Below are 27,162 nucleotides of genomic sequence, written 5' to 3'. Positions count from 1 at the left end.
CAGGATTGGTCCCTGGGAAAACCTCACCCAGGTTTTTATTAAACTCGGCTCAGGCAGGATTGATGCAAACTGTAAATGACTGAAATTAAGAGTGAGACACTGGGACAGTTTTGTGTAATCCTAAAGGGAACAAAAAAGAGAGGGAGAAATCCCTCCAACCCAGATATATCCCAGTGCACCAGGAAGTTAGGGAACACTCAAGCAGTGGGGAGGAAAATGCAGAACAATGGGAGAAGCAGCACTGCTGTCCACTGGGAATTCCAGCTGGACTTTCAAATATTTGGGAGAAGGTTCTGGCTTGGATTTACAGCTCCAAGGAAGAGAGTTCCCCCTCGGAGTCCTGCATGAGCAGGGTGGGAAGAACCACAGGTCTCCTGCTGGGATGTTCCAGGTGATCCAGGAAGCCAAACACACCAAACCCAAGGATTTTCCAGCAAAACGGCCACGACTTCTTCCCTTCTTGCCTGAGCCAGGCCAGGCTGAGCTGGTCCTTCAAGGTCAGCCATGGAATCCACTGGCAGGGGAGGGAGAAGGCTGTGAGGTGCCCTGTGCCAGCCGCCTGTCACCCCAGGGGATAAATACCCACTCGAGCTTCCAGGATTTTCCATCAGGGAAAATTATGGGCTCATCCCGCCCACTGCGAAGCTGTCGCTTGGTTTGAAATTAAAAGGGGAGCAAGAGGGACCGCTGAAAGGAGCTGGAGGGAGCAGGGGAAGGAGGTGACACCCGAGAGCCCTGGGTCACCCAACCCTGTCCAGCCCCTGCCGCCGCCGCTTTGTTCCATATTTAGTTCCTGACAACTGTGCCTGGGGCAGGAACTCCCAGCTCTGTTTTCCCTCCTCCCTCGGCTCCCAGAGCTCTCAGAAATTGTTCTTTCTCTCTCCCAGTGGCCACGGCTTGGTCCCAGTGTCCTGGGGAAGATGGCAGAGAAGCAGGAGGAGCCCAGCAACGCCCAGAACGGGGAACCCGACAATGCCGAGGAGGGCGAGGGGACAAAGAAGAAGGTGAAGAGGGAGGACCTGCCACCCTTTGAGATTGTGACAGGGTAAGAGACTGGAATTTAAATATGGAATTGGGGGAGTTCAGAGAGCTCTCTCAGCTTTTAGGTCGGGCAACACAAGCAGCATCTTCTGCTGGTGAGATTCTGAAGAGTCTGAAATGGTTTGGATTTATTGTGGGGTTTTGTTTTAAGTTTTGCTGACTTTTAGAGGATGGACTCCCAGCAGGCAGGCACAGAAGTGCACTTGTTTCATAGGAACAGTTTCTGCAGTGCTGGTTCCCTTCCAGCCCCACTGATGGGATGGGGATGGAGGTGTTGGCTTTGATGAGAGCGCAGTATTGATTTCTTGCTGTGATCAATGGCTCTTGTCTGAGAGTTTCTCCACCTGTGGATCAGGAAAAACACCCCTGCTATGGCTGATTGGCTTGATGGGCCTGAGGGACAGATTTTTCAAGAGACCTAAAGGTTCACATTTTCAAGAGCTCCACAGCCACAGCTGGAACCTGACTTTCATAAAGAAACGAAAAAGCCCAACTTGCAGAAAAGCTCCGAAACAAGAGGCAGTTTTGAAGGCAGCAGGGCAGCAGGGAGCCTGGCCTTTGGAAAAGCAGGATATCACAGGGATCTGGTGGAAGCTGAACTCTCAGCCATAATTGACAGCTGCAAGTAGGAAAAACCCTCGGTGTTTGCTCCCTCCAAGCGCTCACAAACACTCCCTGTAGGAGCAGCAGGATGAATCCTTCTCCCCTCATATTTCCCAGTCACCAAAGGAGTGTCCCAGCAAATAAACCAAACCCAGGATTTCTTCCAGCTACTTGAAAGTAAAGCGCAGGCCTCCAAAGTATCCCCTGGAATCCTTCTGCCTGTGCCATGGGCTCTGCAGGTGAAATTTGGCTGCTTGTTCTGACCAGGATGAGTGAGGCAGGACTCAAAAATTGGGTTCCATTCCTGCCCAGGGGAGGAAAAATCTCCATTTTCTTCTTAAAATGTGAATGCTGTGAAAAATATCCCTTCTTGGGGTGGTCTCTGTCACACATAATCATAGAAATAAATGATTGGCAGTGGCTTGTAAGGAAAGAACACATCCCTCTGCTAGGAATGGAGCTAAGGCACCAAAAATTGTGGATATAAACCACTGGACCAAGTACTGAACACTTAAGACATGTCCTAAAATGAATTTTAATGAGGAAATCAGGTTTTCCAGCCTTGGAGCACTCAGCCTGCAGTTAGAAATGCTGAGGGACTGAGCAGCATGTCCAAACTTCCCTGCTAAGCCCCAGGCCCTGGGTTAACCATGGCTGAAAAACTCCCTTAGCACCATCCTGCAACTAAATCATTTACTGGAATGCCACGGCTGCTTCAGGATTTGACAGGATTTTCCACTCTGCAAAGAGGAGAGTGAGGAAGTGAAGCAGAAATCCTAAAGGCCCCCCAAAGAGGTACAGAAAGCCCAGGGATTTTTTTTTTTTACTTTCATTTTAAGGAGGACAGCAGGAGATCAGGCCAGGCCTTGACCTGGGATCACCACGTGGATTTTTCCAATCATTTTTAAATTCCCAGCTAATCAAGGCAGTTATGGGAGTGATGAGGAAACACAACTACAGCCAGGGAAGAAGCACTTAAACCCAATTATGTTGCATTTCAGTTTTAGCCCTCGGATTAAGAGCATCTCAGGACTCCCAGCCAAGTTTTCCCTCTGCTGCTTACAGCTCCAGGATGAATCTGGCTTCCAGGAATCATTGGGAAGCCAATTATTCTTTTTAAGAATATTATCCCCTTTTTTTTTTTTTTGGCTGAACACAGCCTGTAATCCCAATCTGGGAACATTTCCATTTATTTCCACTTTCCCCAGGTGTAAATGAGGCTCCTTGTAGGAATAATTCTTTGTTACTCTCTTAGATAATCCCTATGTTTTCCTTCTCTCCTGTGTGACAGTGCCAGGGTCACACTGGGTAGCTGATGTTTTCTCCAGCCCACCTGATTTCAGCAACTTCAATCCCAGACTGAAGATTCTGTCTCAAAATTGCAATTTTTTTTGGTCTCAATATGATCTATCACTTTGCTGCCCAGGGAAAACTGATGAGTCAGGTTGGAGCATTTAGAAATCCCTAAAAAATGCCCTTTAATGATGCTTTTCAGGGAAGGTTTCAATTTTCACCTTTCCTATCCTCAGGGTGAGCTGTGTCACCCCAGCCTGCTGTCAGAACAGGGGTTTATGTTGAGAATATTGGGGAATTGAATGAATAGTTTTTAAATTATTTCCATAAACATTTTCACTTTCCACGTGCCCCTGACAGGAGGCTGGAGCCAGGTGGGGATCAGCCTCTTCTCCCAGACAACAGGATGAGGGGAAATGGCCTCAAATTGTGCCAGGGGAGGACATCAGAGGGAATTTCTACATGGAAGGGGGTGCCAGGCATTGGAATGGGCTCTCATTGGAACGTTATTAATTGAACTAATGCAGATTCCAAATGGCTGGGAGCAGAATCGAGGTGAACATCCCAGCTAAGCTCAGGCACATGCCAGGATAAGCAATAAAATCCATCTGGAAGGGCTGGCTAAATGCAACTCCCAGTCAATCCAGCCTGAGTCAATCCATCCTGGAGCAGGTTGCTGCTGCTTCAGCTGTTCCATGAAAACCCAGAGCCAACCTCGTCACTGCTGTGACCCCTTTGCTGTCAGAGAGTTAAATCAGGGATGAAATTCCCTGTGCCTCTGATGTATTTAAAAACCTGATGTTACTGTGAAACCACTCATTGCAGGCATCGCTCTAGAACGGGTGTCTCGTGTCTGCCCTTCAAAAAAACATTAATTAAAGAATCCTTAGCCAAAGAAGCACTCATTATCCAGGACACCAAGCAGGAAAAGCGTTATTCTTGGAAGCACGTGCATTTTTCCCACTCTTTTACATCCCTTTCCCTTCCCACCTCCAGAGCTATTCCATGAGATGTTCCATCTCGAGGTGATCTTGGAGTCACAGAAGGGAAGATGTGGGCAGTAAATTAAAAGAGTAGGTGGAGTTTATCAGTAGGGAGTCCAGCAGGAAATCCACATTTTCACAGCAAGGTCAGATTTGATCCCGGATACTTTATAAACCAAACCTTGGAACACAGAGACATCCAGGGAGATGCAGTGATTTATCCACAGTCCCACACAGGGGTGACTCATGAGCGTGACCCTTACCTAAACCTGCCTCTGAGCCTCCTCTCTGCTGTGTTCCCAGGGAACGCCTCCCGGCCATCTTCTTCAAATTCCAGTTCAGGAACGTGGAATACAGCTCGGGCAGGAACAAAACCTTCCTGTGCTACGTGGTGGAGACGCAGGGCAAGGAGCCGGTGACGAGCCGCGGGTACCTGGAGGACGAGCACGCGGCCGCCCACGCCGAGATGGCTTTTTTCAACACCATCCTGCCCACGTGCCAGGCGGGCACCCGCCACGACGTCACCTGGTACGTGTCCTCCAGCCCCTGCGTCACCTGCGCCCAGAGGATCTGCGAGGCCCTGCGCAAGAACAAGGGGCTGCGCCTCACCATCATGGTGGGCAGGCTCTTCATGTGGGAAGAGCCCGAGATGCAGGCCGCCCTCAGGAGCATGAAGGAGGCCGGCTGCAAGCTGAGGATTATGAAGCCTCAAGACTTTGAGTATGTCTGGAAGAACTTTGTGGAGCAGGAGGAAGGGGAGGAGGCCAAGTCTTTTGTGCCCTGGGAGGATATTCAAGAGAATTTCCAGTACTACGAGGAGAAGCTGGCTGAGATCTTGCACTGAGGCTCAGGTGAGTGAGGGGCTCACTCATTAACTCTCCTCTCTTTGATCTGGGTTCCAATTTCTCTTACTGTCAGCTGAACATTCCAAACAATTCCAGGCAGTGGCTTCCCCTTTCCAGGGGCTCCCCCACAGCACACCCTCAAGGGATTATTGCTTTTCTGTCTTCTCCTCCAGGAATAAAGAATAAAAAGGTTCCAGGGCCACCAGAACACCTCCCTGTTCCCCACATGGATGATGTTCAGGACAACAGGGAGAGGAGTGCTGACTGAAGGGGATTCTACTCACACCTCCAAGTCTAACACTAAAAAACACCATTAAAGGAAATCACAGTTGTTGCAGAATTCCCTTTTCTGTGGGGTACTGCAGGGTCACCTCTGAGTCTCTAGGATGTCTCTTTTTCCTTCCCCAGGATCAGAAAGGATCCATGAAGAGATGTGACAGACCTGGACACCTGGAACAGTCCCGCTTCCCAAAGCTTTGATTCCAGCAGGATGGAGAACCAGCCTGTGGGAGACAAGGCCCTGTGGGACTCTGAACACACACACAACAACACAGACCTCTGGTGTTTGGGATTTTTTGGGTGTTTTTTGTTTCTCCCCCTCCCTGCCCCAAACAAACCCAAGCTGTGGTGAAAGGGATGGCAGTGATCCACAGGCAGGCTGTGGGATCACAGTCTGGGAATATTTCATGGGAAAAGACCTTAGAACAAAGCTGCTGGTTAGATAAATGAATTAGAAAGGGGAAAAGAAAGGGGTTTAAGATGAAAAAGAAGTTTTCTCTCTCTGTTCTTCTCAATAGTCAGAGCTGTGATTTAATTCAGGGCCAACAGCTCTCTTCCAAATCATGACAGAGCCCGAGAACTCGGTATCAAACAACGATATTTGAGATATAAACCTGGGAAAAGCAAAGTGAAATAAAATGGGAAGCCACTGCAAAAGCCAAAGCACTGTTTATTCCTTCTTCTCTACTTGCAAGAAGTCCTAAATTGAACCTGACAAGTCTGAGTTCAAGGACATCCCAGGACAGCCACACAGGGAATATTTTGTAGCTGGGAAGGGAGAACTAAATGCCAAAAGAATTTCCAGAGTACACACAAGTGTTGGAGAGCAGGATCATTTTCCATGTAAAACAAAGCTTATGGGGATGCCATGAGTAAGGAACCAGAAAAACAACCCAGACACAAATAAGGGGAAGGACTGAATCAATGAGCAGCCTCAATGCCTGTTCTTGATCAGCTCATTGCTCCAAATTCCTCTTTATCCAAAGTTGTTTTTCCCAGCTACAGCAATTCCCCACCAAGCAGGTTTACAAAACATGGGCAAGGAACAGGGAGAGTAAGGACAGGGAGATCTTAAAGACAAACAGGATTTGTACCAGCAAAAAGCCCCTCAGAACTGAGCAACCCAATCCCTTCCCAAGGAAATCAAATTGGGCACCCTGCCATGCTACAAAATTCCCAACTCTTACATGCCATTTTTATATTTTTTCAACACACCTGTCACTTTCCTGGGCATTCAGAATGAGAGAAGCCCAAAAGATTTGTTACTGTGGGAGGGTGGGAAACCAAACATGAAAGACATGTCTCTGGCAGTTCCTCAGTTCTGGAACAAACTCTTCCAGAATAAGGAGCTTTCTGTGGCTCTCAGGAACAAGGGGTGGTACTGATTTGCTTTTGTTTTGGGTGACAAACACCAACCTTTGTGTAACACCTGGACTACAAATCTAACAAACAAAGAAATGGGGAAATCCCACCTTAAACTCCATCCTGTGAGTTTTTAGAGCACATCAGCCTGTTTGGATCCTCACCAAACTGAGCTCTGCACACTACAAATTATAGAGCTGCTGTATAAAACACAGCCACCAGGTGTATTTCCTCACCTCCAGCAATCCCAGCCTGTCCCCAGAACAGCCACAGGTACCAACCCAACAGCAGGGCACTGTTTATTTAACACCACAGCATGATCCTGAGTGAGCACAACCCCAGCAAACCCCATTTGTGGCCGGAAGGGAGAAATGAAATCGTTCCACCCGTGCGAACAGGGAAGTGACCCGAGTGCCAGCCAGGACACGGCAAACAGAACAAAGCAGAGGTGCCAGCGCTGCCTGCGGCAGCTCATCAGCACCAACCCAAACAGAAACCCCGAGGCCTCACGAGGCAGCGGCTCCGTTTCGCTGCGTGGAGCCCCAGTGACACCTGGTGGCTGCAGGGACACACTGGGAGCTCCCCGAGGCTTTCCACAGCGCCGCGGCCTCCTGCTAATTAACAGCCCAAATGAACTTCTCCGGGGCTCGTTGCTGCTGGAAGCCCCTGTCGTTGTTGCACAAGTGAGTGACACCCGAATGCAGAACGTGCTCCCCACACAGGTCCCCCCTTAGTTCACAGGTTCTGCTCCCAAAGATGGGGGAAATGGGGATCTTTGTTCTGCTCACAGGCTGTAAACTGTGATCTTGATGTCAGTGTTCTCAAATACTTCCTCAAGGATTGCTGACACCTTTTCCCACTGCAGGCCATCGAGTCCACATCCAATCCTGCAAGATAAAGCACCGAAAGGTCTGTGGGGCCTTGTGCCCAAGGTGGCCCTGCCTCAGCTCCCCATAAACCCACATGGGGAGAACAAAGAAACAACTCAAATGCACAGGGAAATGCAAATTAGATTTGTCCAACTTAACAGAAGTGTTGGATAGAGGTGGATGCTTGAATTCTTATTTTACAGCAGGGGACTGTCCCTCAGACATCCTTCTAAATCTGGCATTCCAGGTCCTGAGCCCCTCACCTGGGCATGGAGATGTCGGTGACTCCGTTGTTCAGGCAGTGAGCTTTCATGGCTTCCAAACTCTTCTGCATGCTCTCATACGTGGGCTTGTGAGAAACCTTCTGCTTTGTGATCTACAGCAAAATAGAAAAGCTCAGTGAGCCTTGGGCATGACCCCTGCAAACTTCTCTCTACTATAAATACTGCTACAGAACACACATTCTGTGATATCCCAGAACTCCACACCCAGGCTTGCCTCTGTGGAAAGACCTGAGCAAAGAACTAAGACAGTTTCACACTAACACAGTGTTTCACACCTTGAAACACTCTAGTTTAGCAGCCAGTTCTGTCCATGTAAAGGTGAAATGCAGATGCACAGAACAGCTTGGCTGCTCCTCACCAGCAATGTTTGAGGACACATCTCTTATTGAGAGGAACATTCCAGAAACTCCCTCCGAGTGCCCAAAGGGAGCCAACAAGACAGAGACGATTTACAAGGGCCCTGGAGGGACAGGACAACAGGAATGGCTTCACATTACCGAGGCCAGGGTTTGATGGGGTATTTGGAAGGAATTGTTCCCTGTGAGGGTGAAGCCCTGGCACAGGGTGCCCAGAGCAACTGTGTCTGTCTCATCCCGGGAAGTGTCCAAGATCAGACTGGACGGGGCTTGGAGCACCATGGGATAGGGGAAGGTGTCCCTGCTCAGGATGAGCTTTAAGGTCTCTTCCCACCCAAACCATTCTGTGATTCCCTGATTCCGTGAACATAACCCCCACAGCTATTAATGCCTGATATGTGACACAGTTTAGCTCCAGGGAGGTGTCCCAGTGCCACTGCAGCCCTTACCAGGTAGTAAATGTACCGCTCGTCCCTCTGCAGAACCGCCACCTCCCCCGTCTTCTTCTCTAAAGCACAAAAATCAGGTGTTTTTAAAACAGCCACACTCCATAACCCCAAGCAGCTCCAACACTCTCCCTGCTGGAACAAGGAGCTCCTTCAGGCACCACTCACTTTGATCCAGGAGCTCCTGGACGCCTCCAAACTTCTTCTTGAAGAGCACGGCGATGCCGGCGCCCATGCGGCAATCCTCGCTGATGCAGTGAGCCAGGGCATCTGTGCCCGGGCACGAGAACAGGTCCCCCTTCACACACCTGATCTGCAGAGCAGGGACAACAAAACCTCCTCAGACAGCACACCTGGGCACACAGGGCTCTGGTGACTGGGCAGCAACAGGGCAAGGCTTGAGTTTGCTGTGCAGGGCACAAGTGTTTGAGCTGGCATGGGCTACAGACCCAAGGGAGGGAATTACAAACCCCACATGTGGAATTACAAACCTCATAGACAGAATTACAAACCAAATTCACAGCACTACAACCCACACTCACAGAATTACAAACTCAATACAGAGAATTGTAAACCCACTACAGAGAATTGTAAACCCACTACACTGTCTCAACAAGATCATTTATGAGCATCACCTGCCAGCTCAGCAGGTAATCTTACAAAATCAAAGCTTAAAAGGGTAATTATGTGACAGAGAGCACAGCTGGATTAGTGAAACCCCTCCAGCTGTACTGGTATCGAGGAGCTCAGGCAGGCAGGTGAGCTCTGTGCTGCTGCACCACAAAAAGCACATGGAATTCAGCACTGGCAGCCACTTCGCTCCCAACAGCTGCAGGATACAGCCAGTGCCGTGCTGTCAGGGCTGTGTAATGAGGGGAAGGCCTCTTTGTACAAACAATAATATCCCATGTAACCCATTTCCTACGCACTCTCTCCTGATCCTTGGAGAAGTGGGTGGCCATGGTAACGTGAGGTATGGAGAAGGCTCCTGCGGCTGGAAAAATGAAAGAAAAACAGTTATTAGGAACCTCAAGCTAGGCAGTAAGAGTGTGCTAAAGAGGGCGGGGGTAAGCCTAATTGATCTATGACAGCAGGAGGACAACTATAACACCCTGAAGATGTCGGCGCCCCTGAACAGGTCCCGCTGTGCCTACGGCTCCGGTCCGGGAGGAGGCCCCAGCCCTGGGTCACCGCACAGTGAGCACGCCCAGGCTGCCGCCCTCCTCCTCCTCACCATTATCGCCACCCTCCTCCTCCCCCTCCCACCCCTCAGGGCCACTCGGCCGCCGCACCCGCGGGGCGCACAACGATCAACCGGGCCGGGCCCACGGCCTGCGCCACGCCGAGCCTGCCCAGCGCCGCCCACATCGCTCCGGCCGAGCCGCAAGGGCGGCCCCGCCTCGGCCCGCTCGGCCCCGCCTCACGGGCACACGGTACCGCCTCAGCCGGCACGGCGGCTCCGCCTCAGGGAGACATTGGCGATACCGCCTCAGCCGCTCCGCCTCGCGGGGACTTGGCGGATCGTTCTCAGCCCACACGGCGGTATCGCCCCACACAACACGGCGGTATGGCCGTAAACAACACGGCGGGCCCGCCGTACGCGACACGGCGGTATCGCCACACACAACATGGCGGCGCCGCGCCCGCACAACATGGCGGCCGCTGCGCGCGGGCGGGCGGACCCGCTCCATGGTCCCGGCCCAGAACATTCCAGGAAGGGGCGGAGCCTGCAGGCGGGCGGGGCCCTTCCGGCGCGTGCGCGCCACGGCCCCCGCGCAGGCGCAGCGGAGCCGGGCAGGGCGAGGCGCGCGGTTGGGCGGCCGCGGCCGGGCGGGGCCCCGCCCCTCGCCCCCTTTGTCCGCGGTTGGGCGCCATTTTGCGCGGCGGGCGAGTGCGGGCGCTGATTGGGCTTCGGGGCCCCGCGGCGGAGCCAATCAGCGCGGGGCGCGGACCGGGCAGCGCGGCACGGTGAGCGCGAGCGGCCAATATGGAGCCCCCGCGCGCCGGGATTGGCGGGGCCGCGGCCACTCAGGGGCTGAGGGGGGAACCGGGGCCGGGCCGGGCCGGGCTGGGGCCGCGGGGCGAGCGGGGCCGAGCGGGTCTGCGAGTAGCGGGGCTCGGGAGCTCCACGGCCGGGCCGGGGGCGCGGGGCCGAGCGCCGCAGCGGGGCCTGGCTTCTTCCCCCGGCGGGGCCCGCAGCGCCCCGCCCTGCCCGGGAGCGTGCTCGCTGGCGGAGGGGGCCGGGCTGCACCGTCCGGTCCCGGTGTGCGCGGTGCCGCCTCCCCAGATGTGTCCGGGCACGCGGTGCTCCGGCAGCAGGGCCGGCCCTTGGGGCAGCCGGGGGCTCGAGCACACCGAGAGACCCCCGGGCCGCGGCTTCCCGCACTGAAACGACAGCCCCGGGTCATCCGTGGCTCCCGCACGCAGTCGGGAGCTACAGCTGGGCTCCACGTGTCGTGCTCAGACCGCCCCCTCCGCGCTGCCCGGTTAAATCCTGCTCCGGGTGTGGGCGTGCAGCTCCGCGGTGTCCTTGGAGCACGGGGATCCCACCGGAACCCCACGGGAACCGCAGCGGCTCTGCCCCTTCAGGAGCTCCGTGACTCGGTTAAAGTGATACTCTGGAGCTCTCGGACTGTTCATGCCATTGGTTTGCTCTTGGTGTGGGTTGGCTGATGAGGAAAGTATTCCTGGTACAGCTATATTTGTATAAAGATAAATTATGTATATTATATATGTATATATATAAATCTCTATATATTTTTGGAGCTGTCCTGTGCAGGGCCAGGAGTTCGATGGTCGTAAAGAGTCCCGTACAACTCAGTATACTTTTAATATATATACATCATGTCTATATAAATATCTGCTGCTGGAACTGGAGCACTCCGTCGTTCCCAGAGCATTCCCGGTGAGGAGGAGCTGCCCATGAGCTCACTGGGGGAGGAGCTGCTATCCTCTGCCATTGATTGATCCCTGATCTTTAATATTTAACTTGACTACTTTGTGTTTAATGAAGGGGATGAGATAATCCCTTGGATGATGAGGATTTAGAACTGGTAAAACCTTGTCCAGAACTTTGGGCAGCTGCTGTAGAGTGTTGGGATTACACAGCTGTTAATGTTTTAATTAAAGATTTTAATTCAAGGCAGAAATGAAGTATCCAGTGTGAAATTGAAATGAGACCCTGACAGCAGCATTTTCCAAAAGAATATTTATCTTCTTTTATTGTGGCTATGAAAAAGTGTCAGGAAATGGGCAGAGGATGGAGCTCAAACAGCAGCAGTAACCACAGCAACGGGTACAGAGAGTCTGTGACTTAATCCTGTCAGCATTCCTTGAAAAATTGAGAGAGCCGGAGGTTTTGTTACTTTAGACATAGAAAATTAAAGTTCCAGGCTGTGTTTTCTTCCAGCAGTGTAGCAGGAACTTGTTCAGTCGTGGCATAAATCAAACTCCTCACTACAGTAATAATTCTGCTGTTGTTGGGCCAGAGAGGAGAGAAGCAGCGGCAGGGAAATGGTGTTTTCATTTCAGCACGGTGGTGTTGATGTGTGCAGGGAAAGGGCCAAGGAATGAAAGGCAGCGAGAGGATGGAGGTGCTGGGAAATCTGCTGGTGGTTCCCAAAATGCATGAAGGATATATTTGAGTATGTAAATACCTCTTTTGAGAAAAAATTCCTCCTTGAAGGGGTGGGGAGGCCCTGGGTTAGGGGCTGTGTGGATCTCTGGAAGTGTCCAAGGCCAGGTGGGAGCAATGTGGGATGGTGGAAGGTGTCCCTACCCACAGCAGGGGGTGGCACTGGGTGAGCTTTAATGTCCCTTCTCACCCAAACCATTCCAGGAGGGGAGGGAAGAAAAATGAGGAGAGCATGGTGTGTAGTGGGGGAAGGAGAGAAGCCTTCACAGCTCTGCTGAGTTCTTGAAGTGCAGTTCAGTTTCACACCTAAAGGTTGCATTTCCTGAGGTTTTCCAGCAGACATTCCCCTGTGTGGGTGCAGACTCAGAGAACTGGTGGAGTCCATGAAATCTGGGACAGAATTGAGGTGGTTTTGCTGCTCACTCAGGTTGGATGTGCCTGAAGTGCCACCTCTGTTTATTGCTGAGATGGAGCAGCTCTGGGAGAGCTCTGCCCTGGGGCAGCTCCTGGTTTGCTTGGCTTGGCAGCTGCAGGGGGACAAAGGGAATTCCTGTTATGAGGACAGCAGATCACCTGATTTTTGTTTGTCTTGCAGGGGCTGAGGCACCATGGAGCAGTACACGACCAACAGCAGCAGCTCCACAGAGCAGATCGTGGTGCAGGCAGGGCAGATCCAGCAGCAGGTACGGAATGTGGGAATGTGGGAGCCCTTTGCACCCCTCAGAGGGGCACAGCAGCACAATCTGGATCTTCCTGGGTACCTGTTCACCTGACTTCTGTCACCTGGGCACTGATGGCACCTGTCTGGAAGTCAGACTAAATGTGGTCTTTTAAAATGCACTTACTATATTTTAAAAATAAAATTTTATATAAATATAGAAATTTATATAAAATTAAAATTAAATTGCAGGTGTCCAGGTGACCAAATTTCAGTGTAGCAGTGAGTTTGCAAAATTGTAGTGACATGGGGAAAGTAAAATATAAAGACATATAAAAGTATATTAACACATCTATGAAAATGAAGGAAACAGAATATTAACAGAAACAATCAATTGTTCACAAGAAGAATTCCCCCCAAGTTGAAATAGGTTTTTTTCCAAGCCCACAGAGAGGTTTCCTCCAGCTTTATCAAATGAACATTTCTAGAAATTCTTTGTTTCAGAAGAACATGTGGAGCAAATCAAGCACACAGAACAGGAATTAAACCAACCATGTAGCTTTGGATGAACTCATCCATCCCACAAAGAGGTTCATGTTTCAATGTGCAAAATATCAGGGCTGAATTTTGAGGCCTTACTGATTTTGGCTGTTAAGCTTTCCCTGTTCAGATTTGGGGATGTTTTCTCAGCTGCTGCTGAATTTTTTGTTGCGTCTTCTGTTGTAGTTCACGGTGGGTTTGGTGGTTTGCCATGCAAAGGGCTGAGCCACTGGATGATGTTTTCAGGGAGATCTGCTTTGCTTTGGCCTCAGCAGGGACCAAATCCTTCCACTGGGTTTGGCTGGAGCTGACTTTATCAGCCAGAACAAGATTGCACTTGAGATTAAAACATTTTATATTCAGGATTATCTGAAATAACTGTTTGCAGCAGATAACCAGGGATGTAGTTGGTTTATTGACATTTTCTAGGTGAAAAGGAGATAAAACCATTTCTTGGCTTTCATTTGCAGTACAACTTCTTAAAGCCTGTGTCTGACATGAAACATTTTGCTAAAATAAGTTGTTTTTACCAGGCTGTTGCAGCACTTGGGAGGGAGCTGTCCTTCATCTCCCCATGCTAACACAGTTACTGGGAGTATTTTGGGATTCTTAGCAAAGAGACTAAAGATAGAAAAGGCTTTTAGCTCCGACTGCTCCTGCAGCCTCTCCAGACTGTCCCTCAGGGTCACTGGTGGGCAGACACCGACACAGGGGTGGCAGAGATGAGCTCAGACTGTGCTGCAGAAAAGATTTTGTTGGGACAAACCAGTGTGCCCAAAATCTGGAGCCCTTCACAGTGCCAAACCTGGGCAGTGAGCAGACTAAAACCCTGAAACTGAGCTTGAAATCCTGCAACATTTTCCCTGCTGTTCCCTGTGAGTTGGGATATTGAAGCCTGAAACTTCAAAACTAAAACCCTGAAACTGAGCTTGAAATCCTGCCAAATGATTCCCCCCTGTTCCCTGTGTGTTGGGATATTGAAGCCTGGCAGTGCCACATGCAGTTCCAGGGAACTCCATCCTTAGGTTTGCCGAAATTCCCATTCCTCATGTTCCTGGAGCAGTGTGTATGAACCCCACCCCCTGTCCCAGCAGTGTGTTGTGCATTTCCATGTTTCAAGCTCTCCCTGTTCCTGTTCCCAGCAGCAGGGAGGTGTCACAGCTGTCCAGCTGCAGACTGAGGCCCAGGTGGCATCGGCCTCAGGCCAGCAAGTCCAGACCCTCCAGGTAGTGGTGACCTCTCTGATTGTGTTTCTGAGCACTGCATGACCCTCCCCAGCACCACATATCTAATGCTGTGTTTTCCCAGGGTTTCCAGGAGGAGTAGGGGGATGTGGAGCAGGAATCTCTGCTGGGTGCTGCCTGTAGGGTTTGCCATGGGATTGGAGCTGTTCCCAGGTGCATACCAGGAATTCTAGAAGGGAATTGTGGTTTGATGCGATTTCAAAGTTAAAAACACCAAAATGAGGAAATAACAGTTGGGATAAACCAGAAAGATTTCCTGTAATTCCAAGGAAAGGAGGGTTCTGAGCTCCTCCCTGAGGAGGGCTCTGCCTTCACTGCATGAGACAGACAGAGGTGGTGCCAGAGCCTGAGATTGGACAGTGGAACCTTCTCACCTGTGACTGAAAGGGCACCTGGGGACAATGTTGGCCTCTGTGGCACTGAGAGATCTAATTCCTTATTTTCCTGTGAACAACACAGGGAAACCCAGGAGCCACGTGAATCCAAACAGCAAGTACATCCCAGTTTGGAAAGAAATTAGTTTCAGTGTGAAGTATTTCCTCTCTTGCAGCCTCCACTTCCTTAACTCACCCAGGCTTTCCAGGAGCCCTTTGTAGAGCAGTTGACAGACCATGGGCACTCAGTATTCTGGTTTTGTTTGTAATTCTTCAGAGCAGGGTCGTTCCAAGGGGCTGGAATGGCCCTGCCAGGTGCAGAATTAACACAGCATTTTTTATGTTCATAGTTCAAATCTCAAATACTGCGTGACTTGGATTGCTGGGCTCACTGGGGCCTCTGGTTGTTTTCATGTTCTCCCTACCATTTTTGGTTTTTTTTTCTATTTTGCCTTGCTCTAATTCATTAACAAAAATCCTGAAATGTCTTGTTTTCCTTTCTGCTTCTTGAATATTGTGCTGCTGCCTGTGCTTCCCTGTGCTGACCTGAGCATGCTCCTCCCTGTGTGATCCAGCCCAGAGGCTGAGGGCTTTGGATGGGACACAGACAGGCTGAGGGACAGAGTGGGGACCTGGAAACTCAAATTGCCAGGGCAGGATTTGGCTCCTCACCCCCCGGGGTGTGAAACCCATGAACTCAGTGGCTTTACCACATTGCGATGCTCTTGTTCCTAAAAAAATCAGGTTTTGTGGTTACTGAGTTCATGAGACTCATTTTGTATTTAGGCCTTGAATGTAGAGCATTTTTCAAGATGTGTTTGGGGAATCTGGGGACTTGGCAGGTGAGGGGGTACAAACAGAGAGGTTTTCCCCTTGTTCTTCTCATGGGCCTTTTTCCCAGTGACCAGAGAGATACCAGCTCCAAGGGTCCAGAGATCCTCAGGCCAAAGTCACCACAGAATCCCAGACTGGTTTGGGTGGAAAGGGACCTTAAAGCTGACCTGGTTCCAGCCCCAACACCTTCCCCTATCCCAGGGTGCTCCAAGCCTTGTCCAGCCTGGCCTTGGACACTTCCAGGGATCCAGAGGCAGCCACAGCTTCTCTGGGCAACCTGTGCCAGGGCCTCCCCACCCTCATACTTTATATTTACATTTCCAGTCTAAGCCTTTTTGGGCCCAGAAGTGGCTGCTGCTCATGCACTTTGACTTTTCCTCCCTGAACTCCATTTTGTGTTGCTCCAGTTAAAATTTCCCTCGATAACCATGGAGTTTCTCTCAGCACATCCCATGCTCTGTGTCAGTTTGGAGATGGGAATGCTGTAGGCATTAAATTGGAGGGAGCTGAAGCCACCTCAGAACAGGGCTCTGATTGGAACCTCAATTGAAAACCAGTAATCGTGAGGTGAATACTGAAGTTTTTTATCCCACTTTGCTCTTGGGCTGTGCATGAAGGTTCTTCTTGTGGCTGGAAAATGTGGTTTTCATGCTTTATAACAACTAGACTGCAAGAGAAGCAGATAATTCACTAAATCCATAGCACATCCCGGAACCCAGAGCTGAAGCAGCTCAGTGCCAGTTTCCCAGTTCCTCTGCCCCCACAGTGCCACAGGTGAGCTCTGGGGCTGCTCTGGCGGGGTTTTCATTGTTGCCTTGTTGTTGGCAGGTGCAGGGGCAGCCGCTGATGGTGCAGGTGAGCGGGGGCCAGCTCATCACCTCCACGGGCCAGCCCATCATGGTGCAGGCCGTGCCCGGGGGCCAGGGCCAGACCATCATGCAGGTGCCTGTGTCCGGCACGCAGGGGCTGCAGCAGGTGAGACACCCCGGGGCACTGCACTGCCTGGGCACGCTCTGGGATGCTGCCACTGCCACCCAGGGCTCTGCTCAGCACCACAAAACCAGGCAGAGGTGGTTCTTGGTGGCTCTGGCGTGGTGGGAATGACTGAAAGTCCTTTATGAACTCGGTTTTTATGTTTTATGGCCTGGTGCAAACCTTTTAGGTCAGTGCTAAAACACAGCCGGGTTGGTTTGGGTTTTTTTGTCATGGAATGATTTGGGTTGGATGAGATCTTAAAGCTCATCCAGTTGCACTCCCCTGCCATAGGCAGGGATACCTTCCTCAAGAGCAGGACTTTTGTTTGTTGGGGTATTTTATCTGGCCCTTGCAATGTCGTTTGGGGATCTCGTGCCTGTTCGATTTATGGCTCAGAAAGAGGATTTAAAAAAAAAAATACTTAAGAAAGCTTGCAAGTAACTTGTGCTTGAGTCTCTCTAATATGTGATGGCTGAAGGGGAGTTTAAACATCCCTGTTGCACAGAAGGCAGTAGTGAAGGAGGTGTAGAAAATGGACTGTTTTGGATGTAATAACCTGTTTAAAAGACAGTTGGTAAATTTTAGGAGGTGGTTGAAGTGTTCCTCAAAAGCAAAAGGAAGAACTGTAACCATGGCATAATGAAAGTGTCTTGATGATTCAGGATGGGATTTAGGAACCCAGCGCAGTCCAGGAAGGCAAATGATGTCTTGGTGTTTTGAGAGGTTTATTTGAAATTTCCTTTGTTGAAAACCACTGTGATTTGTATGAGGTTCTTCTCAGTCTGGTTGGTGGAGGAAAATCCTTAACTGTATTTTTAAACACAAGCTTCAAACCATATTCCAGCTCTTCTTCTTTAATCTAAGAATGTTCCACAGTGGTGGAGAGACTCTGCAAAGCTGAGGACAACTTGATATATCCCAGAAGTACTTCTGAGTGCTGGATAATTAACACCCCACAGATGTCTTAAATCTTAGTCCTCCTCTTCCACCTGACTATTTGTTCCCAGTGGATGTGAATAATTGATTTCTCCTGAGTGATTTATTGTGTAAGCAGTGCAGAGCTGCTGGAGCACAGTGACACAGCACGCTGGTCCCTCTGCCCTGTGTGGCTGTGTCACAGGGAGCAATCCATTAAAACTCCTCATTTTCAACTGGAAAAAGAGAAGAGTCTCTGCTTCCTTTTTCTGTGCAACAGTAAATCACCCTCAGAGATGACTTGGTCATGCTGAGGCCGAGGAGGGAGAAATCAGAGGCATAGTTAATGTTCCTTTCTGACTCTTTCTTCCACAGATTCAGTTGGTCCAGCCAGGTCAGATTCAGATTCAAGGTGGGCAGGCTGTGCAGGTACAGGGGCAGCAGGGCCAGACCCAGCAGATCATTATACAGCAGCCCCAGACTGCAGTTACTGCTGGCCAGACACAGGTAACTGCACCAGCATGAAAGGCTTTTCTGCAGAGGAACAGGAAAAGAAACTTGGCAAATTACTTAAGATGTGGTTAAGTAAAAAAAAAGGAATTATTAATATTGAGGAGAACTTGAGAACAAGTGTCATGTTTTTGTAGTGTTTCATACATGACTCTGGGGCAGAAAAATTAGATTGCATGTTTCTCTCCATCGTGTTTCTGTATTTTATTGGTTCGTGGTTGTTTTTGTCTTTGTTGAATTTTGAAAACATGAAGCATTGCTAATTCCATACTTGGGCCATTGTGTGCAGTAGTCCAGTCACACCTGGGGTTTCTGCTGATGCTTTTGGTTAGGGCCAAAATTAAATTTCGGAGCAGAACAGTTCTTTCACATCTTCATAGTGAGACAGGAAACCTAGAATTTGGGTTTTTTTCATTATTGAACTGTTGGAAAAAGCATCTTACATGTGCTTCAGGTGTTTGATCTCCAGGTATTTGCTCTGTGCTCCAGCCTATTTCTTACTGCTGCTAATGAGCCAACAGAAATAAAAGCCTGGAACACCTCAAGCACCATGTGTTCATTCAGGAATTGTAAACACTGGAAGAAAGAGGCAGTTTGTAATGTTTTTGTGCTCTTTGTTTTGTTCAGACCCAGCAGCAGATAGCAGTGCAAGGCCAGCAGGTTGCCCAGGCTGCTGAGGGCCAGACCATCGTGTACCAGCCCGTGAATGCTGATGGCACCATCCTGCAGCAAGGTAGGAGGGCTGGGAGGAGCCAGGGCACCTCTCTGGGAGGCTTTTTATTTATTGAGGTGTTTGTGTGCTCTGCAGGAATTCACTCCAGGGTTCTTACCCCAGAACCAGAAAATCTCTTAGTCTCTGGCAAGGGCTGGTAGAATAAAACCCCTTAATTTTGCTTTTCCACCTCAAGAGTACGTGGTTACTCACAGTGAGGTTACAAATGCAAAAACCAGGAATTCTGATGGAATTTAATCCCTCACTTCAACACTTTCCTGACTCGCTGCATGTTTTGGAAGGATGAATGAGTAAAACACAGAAGTGGGACTAATGCTGTTCCCTTCTTTTTGTGTGCGTGTTTTTGTTTCTTTTTTTTTTCTCTCTTTTTTTTTTTTTCTTTTCTTTTCTTTTTTTTTCTTTCCTTTTGTGTTCTACTTCCTTAAAGTTACAGTCCCTGTTACAGGCATGATCACCATTCCTGCAGCCAGCCTGGCTGGAGCCCAGATTGTCCAAACAGGAGCCAACACCAACACCACCAGCAGTGGCCAGGGGACGGTCACGGTGACACTGCCAGTGGCTGGGAACGTGGTCAATTCAGGGGGAATGGTCATGGTAGGTGTGAAATTCCCACTGCTGCCTCTGGAGGCTGGGCTTCAAGGTGTTTGTACTCAAATCTAGTGGGATTTTCACAGGGGTAAGGACAGGATAGTGGGAATGGCTTTAAGTTGAAGGAGGGCAGGGTTGGGTGGGATATTGGGAAGGAATTCCTCACTGGAGGGTGGGGTTGGCCTGGCACAAGGTGCTCAGAGAAGCTGTGGCTGCTCCATCCCTGGAAGTGTTCAAGGCCAGGTTGGAGCACCCTGGGATAGTGGAAGTGTATTATTTGTAATTATTTGTAAATATTTGTATTATATTTGTATTATTTGTAAATAATACAAATTTTCAGTTTCAAAGGCCTGGATCCTGCTGTGATCTTTGCTCTGGACTCTGTCTCTCCCATAGCAGCTCAGAAATCTGGAAACTGAAATGCAAACTGAGCTGTGAGCTGATGAGCAAAGGCTTAAATAGATTGTGTCACTTCTGGTTTTCTTGAGTATCCCTTAGGATTTGTTTCCATTGCTTCTAGAGGTTTTTCCTGCCAATTCCTATTTCATTGTAGTGTGAGGCTCTAGAATGCTGTTGGTCCCCACTAGAGGTCAGCAGCTCTGCTGTTTTGACTTAGAGATGCTCTGAAATGAAGTAATTGAAATAAGAGATAACACAAAATAAAGGGAAGCATGGGCCATGTCCTGTTAGTTTAATTGTCCAAGAAGCAGCAACACAGTCAAGGAATTGTATTGAAATTTTACCTTCATCAGGAAAACCCAGCAGGACTGATAAGGAATTGATTTGTTTTAATTGGTTCTGCAGTTTGAGAACACTTTTATTGCTCCTTTTCATTTAAGTAGCTGCGTTACTTGAGCAAAACCCAGTTTCTGTTTCAATAGTGAGGCTTTGAATGCCATTTTTCTGTTCAGTTTGTGTGCTGAGCTGCAAGAACTAAACCCAGGTTCTCTGTACAGATGGTGCCTGGAGCTGGCTCTGTCCCAGCCATCCAGAGGATCCCTTTGCCTGGAGCAGAGATGCTGGAAGAGGAGCCCCTCTATGTCAATGCCAAGCAGTACCACCGCATCCTGAAGAGGAGGCAGGCACGGGCCAAGCTGGAAGCAGAGGGAAAAATCCCCAAAGAGAGAAGGGTGAGAATAAAACCAGGATCTAACACAGGCTTGCTCTGTGAGAAGGGCAAAGAATCCCACCTGGGCTGGAAAATGAGGATTAGAATCTTGGTGTTCCTCAGTTTTACAGTGTTTTTGTTGTTGTTCATGAGCTACATCAGAGTAAATTTTTTAAGTCCCTTGAGGATAATTGTGCTTTCTTTGGGTGTTTTTGGGAGAGTCTGGAGCTGTGTGTGAGCATGCACTGACAGCATGGTGTCTGTGGGGCAGGGCATGGATGGGGACTGGGAATTTCCCTTGGAGAGGCAGTGACTGGGGGTCTGTGGGGCAGGGGATGGGAATTTCCCCTGGGAAAGCAGTGACTGGGAAGGGGTGAGGCTGCTCCCTCACCTGCTCCTTCCCTCACTGCAGAAATACCTGCACGAGTCCCGGCACCGGCACGCCATGGCCAGGAAACGGGGAGAGGGGGGCCGCTTCTTCTCCCCCAAGGAAAAGGACAGCCCTCACATGCAGGTGAGTGGGGTTTGGGGCAAATCCCCTTTCAGCCCTTCAGGACACACATCAGTGGTGCCTGTGCTGCTTTGTTTGTGGTTTTGGGCTTGGCTGCTGATCCTTGTCCCTCCCTGGCTCTGATTTTCTCTACTGCTGACCCCTCATCCCTCCCTGCCTTTAAATTTATTCCAAGCATTGGGAATAAAACCTCCTGTCCCTGCTTGTGGGAGAGCAAGGGATGTTTGCCCTGAGGAATTAAATGACAATAATGTGGATAGAAGTGTGTTCACTTTGTAGTTCCTAGGATAAATGTACACCAATATTCTGTATTTGTAAAACAGCCTTTCTGTTGGGTACTGGGGTGTTCTTTCAGGACATGAATTTAAAGGTAGGGAAACCTTATCCTAAATCTGATGGAAAATTAAAGAATGGGAATATCAGATTCTTAGCTGCATCTTGATTTGCATAAGAAGTGCAAGATATTTTTTAAAGGAATGGACACAATGGAGTAGAATGAGCAGGTTCTGTGGTTTCTCAGTGCTTTAGAGCAGTCCTATGCCTTCAGGGAGTGTTTCTTATTTTGAACTAAAATCATTCCTAAATATTGGACCAGTCCTAAGTCTTCCTAAATACCAGAAACAACAAGTTCCTGGGAGGCATTAGGATTTTTGTGTAAAACCCAGGAAAAATAGGACATTTTTGGAGATCAGGGGAAGTGCAGGAGGGTCTGCTCTTGGTAGTTGTGTGTGGTTCTCTTTGCTTTATGGAAAATTGTGGAATTTCCTGCCTTTTGTGTCCACAGGATCCAAGTCAAACCAACGAAGAAGCAATGACACAGATGATCAGGGTCTCCTAACCCCTGCTTCCAGGGAAAAACACCTGAAGGGAATTCCCATCCCTCCTGCCAGCCTGTCCTGCCTGCCCAGTGTGTCCAGTGAATCCTGGAGTGGGACAATCTCCATGCCACAGCCTGTCCTTTTCCACAGAGCAAGCACCACGTGTTGAGGACGTGCTTGAGGTTTTACCTCTACAAACAGAACCTTTCAGACTTCCTTGGTGCCCTCTCCTGATCCATCCCACACAGGGAATTCGGAGTCTGAGCGCTCATCCCTTTGGTTTTCCTTCATTTTTCCACCTCAAGCCCTGTGGCTGGTGCAGCTCAGCCCTGTCCAGGAACAGATTCCAGCTCCTGCAGCCAGCCCTGAGTGGCTGCACCACAGGCCTGTGTTTGCCCAGCAGAGATTTGGTATTCCATCCACTCCTCGCCCCTTTGGACTTGGTTTTCCCTGAGCTGGGCCCTGCTGTTGCACTTCAGACCCTGGCAGAAACTGAAGGGGATTCTTTTCAATTCCACCTTGTAAATGTGTAAAGAAGCTCTTCTCTGGGAAAGGATCAGCCATCCAATCAATGCTAGAAATAGTCAAGATTACTGCAGGACTTGATGTGTTGTGTCTCTGTTGCAAGTGGGGTGGGAGAGGGAGATGTGGGGGGGATTGGGTCAGTAAATCAGTCTCTGGGTGGGTTTGGATGTTCATTGCCAGTACTTGTTGCTTTGGAAGAAAACAGGATGCGAGTATAAAAAGGATTGAAACTTTCAAGTGAATCTCTTCCAAAGGATTTTTTTTTGACATTTTTGTTTTTTAAATCTTCTTTCTCACCTGCCAGTGAAGACCATGGTTCCTCCAAGAGACATGGAGCCCTCAGTGTCAGAGTGGCAGCACTTGTCCATTGTTGGGATGGAGTTTCTGATGCCTAAATCACTTCTTCAATTCCAGAGTGAGGGATGATTCAGGACAGCAGCAGCTGGGGCAGCTCAACCTGAGGTACCTGAAGGACTCAGCAGATGAAGGCAGATACTGATGAACCTTTCATGCTTTTTATAAATTAAGCTGCAAAAAACAAAACAAAAGTGGCACTTAGTAAAGGAGCAATACTTACATTATTTAAAAAATAGGATTTTTCCGTGACCTACAGCTGGCTTTGGGCAGAGCATCTCAACAGAGCTTTAATTTAGATTCTAAGCCTGCTCTATTATAATTTGAATTTTGGTGATGGGAGCAGTACTTCAAAGCAATTAACAGGTGATTTCTCCCCATTCCACTCCTGTCCCCTCCCACCTTGATGAGTTACACAGCTCTGGGAATCATCTACTTGCTGGAGTCATAGATTTTCTCATTTGTGTGTCCTGTAGTTCAGACTGGATCACAGCAGTGAGGTTTGGGGTTGGGAATGTTGCTAGGTGAATGTGAACCTGGCCAAGTGAAGCTGAAGAATGAGGAGCTTTTGAGGAAATGCAGCCAAGGATGGGTGAGACTGGGTTAAATTCAGTGAATGCTGATTTCAAGTGGCAAAAAAAGGCAGCTTGAAAATTATATTTCTTCCCTCCCATGTTTTCCCATTTACTTATGGGAAGCTTATGGCTAAAGACAAAGTGGAGGACAAATCAGCAAATTGTAGAAGACTGGGAGGATATAAAAGAACAGAGCCTGGAAAATTCTGTTTCCTTTGGATGAAAGAAAAACTAAACCTGAGAGTCTAAGAGGGAGAGGAGGGAGGAGAAATACTGAAAATGTTGGATCCTTGCTGTGAGCAGGCAATCCTTGATGAAGAGAGAGCCCTGTCCAGGTTTAAGGATGCCTTGTGGAAGCAGTGGAAGGACAAGGAGGAGCTGCAGAAGGGGTTTGGAATTGGCAGCTGGGTCTCTAAATGCAGCTCATCTCCTTGGTGTGAATTCTGGTTCCGTGTCCCTCCCCACGGCTGGAGCTGGGCAGGACACTCAGAAACACCTGCAGGAGGAGCTGGCCTGGCTCCTGGCAGGAAAATAAACCTTTCTTTCAGCTTTTGTCCCAGGTTAGACCAATAATCTGGCACACTGCTTACAATTCTTAATTAGGATTTTTTCCTCCTGATTTCAAGGGCATTTTTAACATCGATGGCATTGCCAGGGCCTCTGGTTGCTTCTGCCTTAAATCCTCGCCCAGTTCCAGCACGGTGCTGGTTTTCCTCTGTTGGCTCCTGAAACCCTCACGCAGCATTTCCTCCCCCATTTCAGGAACGTGCAGCTCTCCTTACAGGATTTTAGTTGGATTTGCAGCATTTCTGTAAATTATTTTTATTATTTTTTGGAGCATCTCTACATTTTGTTGGTGGAATATTTGTGTGCTGGAGTAAGAGCCTCTTGATGATGTTTTTTGCTCTTCAGTTGATGATAAATCTCTGTCCTGAAACACCTTTTTGAGAGCTGGAAGTTCAGGAAGTAAGATTATTGCTATGACATAGATTTTGTTTAATTTTTTTTTAATGAGTAATTGCTTTTCTTAAAGAACTTGTAAACTTTTTCCCAATATCCCTTCATATCTAAGTTCTCTGATCCGCTGTTGTAGGTTGCGTGTGAAGAAATAGGGATTTGTGTTCTAGAAAGTCTTATTGTTAATATTTTAAATAGTGATGTGAAAGCCTGAGTGCTCCTGTCATATTTTTATTTGTTTTGTGTTCTGTGTATCACTGCTGAAAGTTGTGTTTATTTGGTGAGGTTGGAGCCAGCAGTCAACACCATGGTACCAAAATATCTGCTTTCTTTTCCTGGGACATCTGTTAAAATTGGAGACATGTCCAGTTCAAACCTCCCCAGTAATTAAATTGGAATTCTTTGTAGATTGGCTATACTTGAGCAAAAACTCCACTTTAGGAGTGAGTAAAAGAGTGGGTGAAGATGAAAGAGGCTTGGGGAGAAATGTGTTTGATTGACCCAGAGCAGTGAAGCATCAAACCCATCAAAACCCAGATTTATAGGAGTGTAAAGAACAGGATTTGGAAAAAAAGGTCCTTAAGTGATGCTAAACAACTTTAAGGCCCTGCATGTTAAAAAGAGAGGAAAAATAAACTTTTCTTTGTGAAGGGGCATAGGGGGGCCTTGAGCTTAACGTAATGTCAGGCAAAGTTTGTACATAGTTCAGAGTTTTTAATTTTTTTTATATGATGCATTTTTTCAAGTGTATTTTGGTCTTTAATAGATGCAATTGTAAGTACTGTGTACACTCTCCAGCTAATAAAATTTATAAACTGAGAAGCTTTTGCTCTGTGTTGGGATGTTGTGATGGGGTGTGGGGTGGGCAGCTCCTGCCCTGACCTGGGGTGGCCGGGCAGCCCTGTCTGGAGCCAGGTATGGCTGGACAGTCCTGCCCTGACCCCCTGCCCTGACCAGGTGTGGCCAAACAAAACCCCTGCACCCCCATACCCCAAAAGAGGCCAAACAGGCCCTGTCCTCACCCCCAGCATGGCCAGACAGCCCTGTCCTCACCCCCAGCATGGCCAGACAGCCCTGTTCTCACCCCCAGCATGGCCAGACAGCCCTGTTCTCACCCCCAGCATGGCCAGACAGCCCTGCCCTCACCCCCTGCCCTCACCCCCAGCATGGCCAGACAGCCCTGCCCTCACTCCATGCCCTGTGGGGCCAGCGTGGCCATTTTGGCGCCCCTCAGCCCCATCCCGCCATATCACTACCTTTGGGTGCTGCTCCTGTGGCCCCAGGGCCGGGCTGTGGGTGCTGAGGGGACTGAGGAACACCGGGGTGTCCCCTCAGAGGAGCTCCTGGTCTGGGGCGTCTCTGGGAGCTGGACCCTCCATCCTGGCCTGCGGTTCTGTCTCAGGGATGAGGTGGCGCCTCAAGATGGTGGCGTGTGGGGAGAGGCCTGAGCCCAGGCCTGAGCAGGGCCCTCAGAGCTGGGAGAGGAAAAAAGAGAAAGGTGAGAAAGAAAAAGAAGACAGGAAGGCAGGAGAGAAAGAAGATGGGCTTGAAGGAAGGAAGGAAGGCAGGAAAGAAGGAAGGCCGGCTTTGAGCTGGCCATTGTTTCTCCATTTGTCCCTCAAGTGTGGGGCACCCCACACGTGCTGGGTGTGGGCTGGGCAGGAAGAGGCTGTGCCACCATTCCCAGCACTCATGGAGATGCTCTGGTACCTCCTGCAGGATTTGTTGTGTTCTATATTTATTCCTGAAGTCACCTGGAAGCTGAGCACCAGGAGTGTCCATGGAAGTGGTGATGGAATCTGTACCTGTACCGCTCCACCCTCAGGTGCCCACCCGCCCTTAAATCAAGATTTAATTCCCTTATATTCCAGGTTATCTCCCAGGAAGGTGATTCCTCCTCATCCCCAGCTCCCAGGGATCCTCTCATTATCTTTTTTAGATAATTTAGATAATTTTAGATAATTTATTTATCTCTCATTTATCTGTTCTTAGTCCAAACACCGCTGAATGATGACCCTCAGAATGAGCTTATTTCTGTGTTTTGGCACAGAAAGAGTTTTTCTTCTTAGAAGGATTGGGTGGCCTTTGAAAGCTTTACCCGACAGTGAATTTCCCAGTCTCCTGTAATCCCTCTGGGCATGCTGCTCTTCCCAGGATTGGAGCTGCACACTCAGTGTGATATCAGAAATAGTTAATGGTACAAACCCCACACCAACATTTCGGCATCTCAAAACCCCCAAAGCACAAAGCTGGAAGTCATGAATTCTTTCCAGAATTGGTCAATACAGTGATGATTGCAAAAAAACAAAAATAAAAACCCAACCCAAACAAACAAACAAAAAGAAGAAGGAAATGACAGTTTGTAAGATCAGAATGGGAAGTGGGGACAGGAAATGAGGAGAACAATCACGCAAGCCTGTTTAGGAAGTCAGAAATCAGTTTCTTTAGCTATTATGATGTAATTTTCTAGCTTTTTTTTTTTTTTTCAGACAATTTGCAGTAGAATAATAAAATCATCTCGGATATAATGGTATATTAAAAAACTCGTATTGTGTAGCCACATCAAAGCAAGTCAATAGAATTTACTTTTCTCTCTTACCCTCACCTTCAGAACTGCATAAGCACTCACAGACAAGAGTTTAATCCAATGATTGGATATATTCCCTGCCTTCCCACCTTCCTTGCCTCCCCTGCCACCCAGTATCCAGGCTGGAGTCCTCCTGCAACCTTGATATCCAAAAATTAAACCCATTTTTGTGTCCTGTTCAGCATCCTCGGTCTCCAGCTCACGGAATTAACAGGAAAATCTCAGTCAGCTGAAGCTGGGGATTTATCCATAATCCCTGAGGGATGTTTGTTCATATCACCATGATAACAGGATTCTGTAGTTGGATCAACAGGGGTGTAATTTGTAATAAAGTCAAGCTAGATTTATCCCAGAGCACGGG

General features: G+C 48.9%; 3 protein-coding genes and 2 long non-coding RNA genes across 58 annotated transcripts; 2 read left to right on the top strand and 3 right to left on the bottom strand.

The window, feature by feature from the left end:
* The first annotated feature begins 686 nt into the window (after positions 1-686).
* APOBEC2 (apolipoprotein B mRNA editing enzyme catalytic subunit 2) lies at positions 687-5,707 on the top strand. Of its 2 annotated transcripts, none has more exons than XM_023945503.2 (3): positions 687-1,045; positions 4,224-4,771; positions 5,174-5,707. In XM_023945503.2, exons 1-2 carry the CDS (start codon positions 921-923, stop codon positions 4,762-4,764), a joined length of 666 nt encoding a protein of 221 aa, XP_023801271.1. In that variant the 5' UTR covers positions 687-920; the 3' UTR covers positions 4,765-4,771; positions 5,174-5,707. The 2 variants fall into 2 exon arrangements, with proteins under 2 accessions (XP_023801271.1, XP_086717858.1); XM_086861732.1 differs by lacking the exon at positions 5,174-5,707 and adding an exon at positions 4,939-5,076 and having other exon boundaries at positions 800-1,045.
* Positions 4,068-4,263, bottom strand: LOC147649413 (uncharacterized). The gene is made up of 2 exons (XR_015278979.1): positions 4,184-4,263; positions 4,068-4,101 (listed from the first exon to the last, which is right to left on the bottom strand). It is a non-coding gene; the product is annotated as an uncharacterized LOC147649413 (long non-coding RNA).
* OARD1 (O-acyl-ADP-ribose deacylase 1) lies at positions 5,695-10,147 on the bottom strand. Of its 4 annotated transcripts, none has more exons than XM_086861734.1 (6): positions 9,799-10,147; positions 9,291-9,355; positions 8,530-8,674; positions 8,365-8,423; positions 7,539-7,651; positions 5,695-7,293 (listed from the first exon to the last, which is right to left on the bottom strand). In XM_086861734.1, the coding sequence occupies exons 2-6, from the start codon at positions 9,321-9,323 to the stop codon at positions 7,191-7,193; spliced, it is 453 nt and encodes a 150-aa protein (XP_086717860.1). In that variant the 5' UTR covers positions 9,324-9,355; positions 9,799-10,147; the 3' UTR covers positions 5,695-7,190. The 4 variants fall into 4 exon arrangements, with proteins under 4 accessions (XP_086717860.1, XP_086717859.1, XP_086717862.1 ...); XM_086861733.1 differs by having other exon boundaries at positions 9,654-10,050; XM_086861736.1 differs by lacking the exon at positions 9,799-10,147 and adding an exon at positions 9,628-9,740.
* Positions 10,135-25,033, top strand: NFYA (nuclear transcription factor Y subunit alpha). 50 transcript variants are annotated; one of them, XM_086861697.1, is made up of 11 exons: positions 10,590-11,042; positions 11,893-12,005; positions 12,591-12,678; positions 14,339-14,422; positions 16,474-16,620; positions 17,911-18,042; positions 18,673-18,778; positions 19,224-19,372; positions 20,323-20,496; positions 20,887-20,988; positions 21,770-25,033. In XM_086861697.1, the coding sequence occupies exons 3-11, from the start codon at positions 12,604-12,606 to the stop codon at positions 21,821-21,823; spliced, it is 1,023 nt and encodes a 340-aa protein (XP_086717823.1). In that variant the 5' UTR covers positions 10,590-11,042; positions 11,893-12,005; positions 12,591-12,603; the 3' UTR covers positions 21,824-25,033. The 50 variants fall into 50 exon arrangements, with proteins under 50 accessions (XP_086717825.1, XP_086717824.1, XP_086717814.1 ...); XM_086861692.1 differs by having other exon boundaries at positions 10,647-11,042; positions 14,336-14,422; XM_086861689.1 differs by having other exon boundaries at positions 10,647-11,051; positions 14,339-14,419; positions 19,206-19,372.
* LOC147649412 (uncharacterized) lies at positions 20,043-25,881 on the bottom strand. The gene is made up of 2 exons (XR_015278978.1): positions 25,471-25,881; positions 20,043-22,856 (listed from the first exon to the last, which is right to left on the bottom strand). It is a non-coding gene; the product is annotated as an uncharacterized LOC147649412 (long non-coding RNA).
* Positions 25,882-27,162: the final 1,281 nt, after the last annotated feature.

This window comes from Cyanistes caeruleus, chromosome 24 (assembly GCF_971803275.1).
Source record: "Cyanistes caeruleus chromosome 24, bCyaCae1.hap1.1, whole genome shotgun sequence".
Classification (NCBI taxonomy): Eukaryota; Metazoa; Chordata; class Aves; order Passeriformes; family Paridae; genus Cyanistes; species Cyanistes caeruleus.
The sequence above is the reverse complement of the archived record's forward strand: the minus strand, read 5'-3'. Positions and strand labels throughout refer to the sequence as shown.